The 7,068-nt window shown below is 42.8% G+C and overlaps 1 protein-coding gene across 6 annotated transcripts in view; it reads right to left on the bottom strand.

Moving 5' to 3' along the window:
• Nucleotides 1-7,068, bottom strand: part of cadm4 (cell adhesion molecule 4) — a 145,653-nt gene that overhangs the window by 35,872 nt on the left and 102,713 nt on the right. For 2 of the 6 annotated variants that reach the window (XM_020590099.1, XM_020590100.1), the window contains exon 1: nucleotides 1,405-3,808. The exons of 2 other annotated variants lie outside the window; for them this stretch is intronic. In XM_020590099.1, coding sequence (XP_020445755.1) covers nucleotides 1,405-1,543 — 139 coding nt within the window. In that variant the 5' untranslated portion in view covers nucleotides 1,544-3,808. Of the gene's footprint in view, nucleotides 1-1,404; nucleotides 3,809-7,068 lie in introns of those variants that run through there. 2 more of the 6 variants (XM_020590096.1, XM_020590101.1) reach the window with 2 other exon arrangements.

The raw sequence follows: 7,068 nt of genomic DNA, 5'->3' as shown, positions 1-7,068 counted from the left end.
CCCTTGGGTGTGTATACGTTTGTTGCATTTGAAATGCTGTTGAATGTGTCTGGGTGTGTGCATGCATTTAAAAGCAAAAGTATCTTTGTGTGCTTTTGTGAAATAGTGTTAAATGTGTATGTGAGAGTATATGCATGTGCACATTCAAGGACCAACACAAAACTGCCCAACAGGCATGAATTACATAAGCATGCTGCCTGCCAAGACACAAACCCTTACTTTCTCAGTATCCCTCACTCTCCTATTGTCACCCCCACCCATCATCCCCCACAACATCCCACAGAACACAATGTCCTTGTGTTGATCTAATATGCAAAGAAAGAAAGAAAGAAGAAAGGAACAAAAGAAAACCTGCACTGAATTGAGATTTTAGGGGAAAATATATCTCCCTGTATTAAATGCACAATAATAAAGACACAAGTTATTAATAGCACCTAGAAACTTTGCCACTGAGTCCACTCCACTTCGTGCACTGCTGTTTCTCGCCATCTCTGCCTAATGACTCTTGGTTTCAAGTCTTGACCTCATGGAGCTATTTTTGAGGCCTTGTTTCTTATTTCATTTTTGTACCCCTCTTCTCCATCTCTGTCTTTCTTACACACACGCACACACAGTCTGCATTGCTCTCCATCTCTGTCTCGCTGCTCGCTCTCTCCTCCACATACAGTATAGTGTACAAATTTCTTTCTGGCTTGGTTGTTATTACCCTGCGTCAGTCTCTTTCTTTCTCTACTCTACTGGTCTCTTGCACTGAACCTTTTCTCCCATTCTCTTTCTATTTGACAACCTCTCCATTTGGCTCGCTAGATTTCTCCCACTCTGGGGTCCAACTTTCTTTTATTAGGTTCTTCAGAGGAAAGCTGTGAAAAAGGCTTCAGCCACATTTATACAGTATCTCTCTTTCTTTTCTCTGTTTTCATTCTTGACTGTCCTTTTTAGCCCTTTGGTCCAGCCTTCCCCTTCTCTTTTCTTCCACTGTCTGGTTTTTCATTGCCCAGTTCTTTCACCCCCTGGGCATACGCTCATGTCTTCATATTCTCTCTTTTCTTAATCTTAATTGCTAATTGTAACTTAATTACCCGCATTGTGAACAAATCTCATTTCATGACCATTCCATCACCAGCTATTCCTCTCTTGGTCATGCACTGGGTACTGCAATGGATCTCATTCTGTATCACTTCACAGCAATTAGTAACATATTCACAACTGTGTGCTTTGCAGTACTGGACTCAATTTTTTGAACCATATTAAAAATCAAAGAGCCTGTGCTGTACTTACAATAAATTGTCACATCCTGACTATAACCTGCAACAAGTGTGTGAACATTCTATTCGGTTCTGCTCGTGTCCTGTAATTGGTATGTTTGTGTATGTACATGTGTGTGTTCATCCACGCATGACTTACGAGTGATGCAAAGCAGGACCAGGACCAGGCTGCGCAGGGCCAAGGAGAAGGGGGCACGGAGGAGGTGGCAGCGGCAGAGGAGAGAGCTCTGGACAGGCCTCATTGTGTATTGAGAAACAGTCTGCGTATGTGTGAACATGTGTATGGATGTGCACGTTTGATCAATGGCTCCTCTGTGACCCTGTCTGCAGTGTTACAGGCAAACTTGTCCACACACACACACACACACACTCTGGTTTGTTCTCTGCAATGCTGCAGACACGTGCACACACTAACTGCCCAGCTTTACTTTAGTGTAGTCAGACACAAGTTGTTGTATGAGGAAACCATCTAAAGAAAGGACTCTTCTGAGCTACACGGCACCACAACAGATGCAACTGCTTTAGCTGCAATGTCTTCAGGGACTGAGATGTAGCCAGGGCCTGCACACAATACAAAGAACTTTGGTCTGCAACTGTATATCATAGAAATGAGCTTAGGCCAATAAAAACTTCCACTGTTGACTTTAGCACCTTATGCTGCTTAGAAAGAACTCATGACATGCATCGCCTTAAATCCATACGGTGCAGAAGTGTTGCTGCTACAACAGCAATACACAAGCTCAGGCCCATCTAACCAAAATGCCAATAAAGCAAACACTGCTAGGCTGGCTTTTTTTCTACAGTGCTCGGAGCCTCCTGAAACCAACGTTCAAGACCATCAGATCAATAAGTAGACAAACCACTACCAAGAGTGACCAAAGCAGATATGCAAAACTATTCTCTGTACCAGCAATGGTATTCAGCAGTGGCAGCTAGGCAATTAACCAAACGAGGGACAACTTAATTAGCTGATCACCAGCTGTACACTGCAGTGTCAAACTTGCAAAGCTTGTTCTGAATAGCAGGCGCCCTAACAATCAGCCACACAATTAACCACAACAACAAACTGCTTGTCTTCTGTAGGTCAAACCACACTGCTCCAAGGACCAGAAAACATCAATATTACTATATTTCAGTCAGATACAGGCTGGGGAACTGTCTTACAAAGCAAGTCAAGTTTAATTCTACTGATGTTGACTGAATGCTAACTTTTTAAATAGAGCTACCTACATTGCTGTGCCCTCAAGGACAGAGCAATCTAGGGCAACCGTGTTCATTCTTGAACAGATCGTACTTTAATGAGTCAAGGCTTTCAGCACTTCTCACCCACAAATCAGTGGGCAGAAGTCAATGTTCCTTTGAGTTATAAATGAACTGGCCAGGTCTCTGGAGAGACTGAGATATTGTCTTAATGCAACTCATCTGGAAATAGCTGAGGTTAAACAAACTTCACTGAGCTTCAGTGCTGCACTATAAAGACGGAGAGTAGAAGTGCTTGCTTTGTGTAGAATAACCAACTTAAAAGTGGCTGCACAAGCCGCACTAAGACGCTTTAGTTTCACATATTACTGTACACTTTTTGGTTCACATCATTCTCACAAGGTATCTTACCATTATTTTCTTGAATGCTAGAACTCTTTTGGTACGCTATCATGTATACGCTGTCGCGTAAATGGATGGTGATTTTACATAGTAATTTTAGACTACTCAGTGTAATCACAGCCTATTAGACAGTATAATCGTGTAGCATCGACCTGCCTAGTTCTTCCTTTCCAATATGCTCCACTGGGTGCAGTCAGTGCCTGGGTGCATTCCAGATGGACACTGATCTGAGAGCCTGCTGTGTTTAAGGTCTGGACAAGATTCCAATGACTGTCAGGACCAAACGCCTCCTAGATATCTAGGACTGTGTGGCTCTACTGTGCTTGTATGTGTAAGTAAGTGTGTTTAATAAGTGTGATGGTGTGTGTGTGTGTGTGTGTGTGTGCGTTTGTAGTTCAGAGACGACGCGTGACGAGCTGCACCACACACCTCACTGAGCACTAGCTTACGGAATAAAGTGTGCGTGTCATCCTTAGATTACTACACACTGCTTGCTCTCTCACTCACTGTGCCACTGCAAACACAATGAGATCTAATGGCGACAGCCCTGATGCTTCTGGCAAAGCTGAAAGAGGATCATCGCCAATCTTCCCTACAGAGCTGACTTCACTGGTCAACTGGCTGACGCTGAGAAAATTACTCTGTTGGTGTGCACCAGCAGCTCGGGTCGGGCGGCTCCGAGGACTGGCAGCATACAGACGTTACACAAAGTCTGTTCACTTGTTCAAATTGATCGCGTCAAATTGTGTTTAGTTTATCTGCTCTGCCCTCTTTTTCTCCTCTGTTCCTTTAATCCTCCAGTCAGTCCATAGCAGCTAGTTAGTTCCCACAAGTTTGTCCTCTACTGGCTTCACTTCTTTTCTGCTGATCCTGGAAAACTGCTATAATCCAGGCGTAGTATCATTGTTGATCTCATCCATCCGTCTATCTGGTTTCTGGTTTCCACTTGTTTATATAACCCTGCCATCCCTCCCCTTGTTTAGAATGTGTGTGTGGGATCAGTGTCTGCATATTTTGCATACTATTTTGTGAAGGTTAGGGATGTGTGTGTGTGTGTGTGTGTGTGCATGGAAGCAATGACAATGGTGGTCTTTCAGGTCAACAAACAGTGGCGGCGTGTGTCTGAATGTGCTTGACTGTCCAGTGTTGACTGAAGCAGAGTGTACATTTGGCCCTTTCACTATCTACTACCCATTAATTTATCCATGCAGGCACACACAGAGGCATCATAGTGCCTCTTTATGTTAAATAGCTGTTTTTATGGCTGCAGGGATGCACATGGTTGTCTGCTGACAAGAACGCTGTATGTTTGCGTGTGACAGTAATTCGAAGCAGATGTGGATAGAGCAGAAATTAATGTGACTATGACAGTGATGATTTTAGCTGATGTGAACCTGGCTCAATAAATATATCTGCACCATATTTTCATGCTGATGAAACCGAAATCATTGCTAGCAGCTAGTCCAACCTGTCAGTACATTTTGCAGCAACACATCATGCATAATGCAATTCCTTTGTTCAAGCTCATTGCCACATGTACTATCATTACTGCTACTGGCAATAAAACTGACAATACCAAGCCAATAGTGGAAGCTAACTACACTAGAGTCTGAGTCTATGACTTTCATTGTCCTTTAAAAGGGAAAAGACAACACAGTTCTGCTATTATAATAGCACCTCTACCTGTACATAATCAACTGGTCATAAACTATCTGTTCTAATCCATCATAGGCAATTTACAAAACTTTTTTTTGCATTCAATTCGAAACATGTTCCCCATTATCAACCCAAATAAAGTTAAACGTATTTATCAATGTTCTGAACAAAATGGGGTCATCACAAAGTGCTTTATGGAGCAACCAAGGACATAATTACAGACAAAAAGAAGGACACATTGCAAATCACTGCAAGACTGGTGAGTGAGTGTGTTTTGTGTGTCTGCAAGGTCCCTGCATGGGCAACCCCCTGATGGGCATGTTTGTTTTTATCGTGTGTGGAAGGAAGACAGGTAATGGCAAATTTTATCCCCTATCTCCCCATCCTGTTTTTTCTCCTCCCCTTTCTCTCTCATCCAAATCAAATTTTTAATGGGCTTCATTGGTGCCACCGTGGAATAAGTGTTGCCAAAGCACTTAAGGGGCTTAAGTCAGTGGCGTGCTGAAAATATTAAGCACTTTAACAGCCTTACAAGGATCTCTGCCTGCTTAAGTATGCAGAAGAGGTTGTGCCAGCATTTAATACCAATGGTATTAAAGCGTTCTGACGAGGGAGAGGAACGGAAATATAGATATATGCAGTATGTGCCACAGCTGGGAATAGATGGTGAGATGGAGGCTGGTGAGAAGAACTGCAAGGGGTGGTGGAGGCATGAGGTGGGAGCCAAGGGAGAGTCAGAGGGATGCAGGGACAAAAAGGTGGTACTGAACTGGAGGAAAAAGTGTAACTAAAGACAAAGGAGAGGAAAGAAAAGTGAAGAGAAGTGCTGGGGCAGCAGGAGAGGTGGAGGAGGAGTGAAGAGGAGAGTGAAAAAAATAGCCAGTGTATAGGAGGAGAGATGTGAGGGAATTGGGCCAAGGTGTGGGAGGTAAGGGTTGATGGGATAGCTGTGAACCAGCAGCAGAGGGCTAATGCAGAGATTCTATCAGGAGGCTTATCCAAGATTAAATTTCTTTGTCCTTAAGGCGCTTCTTGGGTAAGCGGAAGTGTCGAATTTATTTCTTATGCCTCCCTTGAGGTTGTGCGGGCGAATGGGTAGGGAGCATGTTGTGTGTGCGAAAGAATGTGTGGTAGTGGGGCACATGTTGATGCGTTTGTGTAGGTGTGAATCTTAAGGGTTTATTAGCTGGCAAAGTGTGAAGGAGGGCATGTGTTCCTGAAAGGAAACGATCAATCAAATGGACATCTTACCAAAGATGTTTCAGCATACGTGAACATCAGAGTATTAGTGTGGTTACATTGTAAGCATGTGAAATCATACATTCAGACATTAATGAATACAGATTATCTATATTCTGAATGCAATTCAAAAACCATTTTCAAGTTTTCTTTTTTATAGTTTTTTTTTATGGAGCTGCCATAAAATCCCAGACTATCAGGAAGTTAAATCACAAGGTAAGGTCTTACCTGATTGAAAACCTCCTCTGGGATGCTCTTTAGTCTAAACAAAATGGGCCTTCTTAAATTTACAAGAAAAACATCACAGATACCATATTAGTAATTTTTCTTGTCAAATCAATTATTTTGACCTGGGCACAGTCACACCAGGGTTGACTTGCTCAGCCCCTCCCTGGTCCTTTGCTCTCCTCCTCTTGTCTCTCTGTTTTCTTGTTTGCCAGGCTGGCTTGGTGTTAATGGCTAGCCTGGAGCTATGCATGAGCTAATCCACCTGGGTTTAAGTTCTCCGAACTCTCTAATTAGAAAAGTCACAGCTCCTCGATCTATGGACACTATCAGTGACTGCAGTTTCTGGAGGCACGGCTCAGGCTGCTTCCTGTTCACCTCATGCTCCTGGGCAGAGGGATCGATACAGCCCAATCATTTAAGTACAGTTTAGGTGACACCTCCTGTCTTTCTTCACAAAATGTATGATTGCAAAGTTTTGATTTTCTGTATTTTTCCACAGTCTGTTGATAATGAAGTCTGGCAAATTAATAAAAATCAATATGGCTCACATCATGACAGGCTGACAAGAATACAAAGCAGATATTAGGAAGTGAATAAGTGGCTCCATGAAATAAGAGCTTTGGATGTGAACAAACATGCAGGAAATGTATTTTATCATGCCCCCACTGTTGCCTCACCTTTCTCTGTATAGCTACAGTAAAGCAGGTGATGAAACGCGCCCCCTGGCAGTCAGCACTGCTTGTACAGGATGTAAGGAAAAACATAAATGTGCTAGACATCCTATTATTAGTCTCATCCTGTTTTTGTTTTTTTACCACACATCATGTGTGTGTTAAGGAACATCATTTTAGTGTTCAAGCCTGGAAAAAAAAAAATCATGAATTTTAGCATAAAACACTCTCAAAGGCTGCAAGAGCAAAAGATAGACACTAACCCTGATCACCAGCTTCACAGCTCTGCGCTTTGTAAGCCAAACTATTCATGCTCCTGTCTTCCCTGTGACTCTGTGCTTAATTAGAAAGTCAAACTTCGTCAGCTAGAAAAATAATTGTAATCCCAGCAGCAATTACTTTCCCTA

Source organism: Monopterus albus, unplaced genomic scaffold (assembly GCF_001952655.1).
Source record: "Monopterus albus unplaced genomic scaffold, M_albus_1.0 scaffold11.1, whole genome shotgun sequence".
NCBI classification, from domain to species: domain Eukaryota; kingdom Metazoa; phylum Chordata; class Actinopteri; order Synbranchiformes; family Synbranchidae; genus Monopterus; species Monopterus albus.
This window is presented reverse-complemented; position numbering and strand designations above follow the sequence as displayed.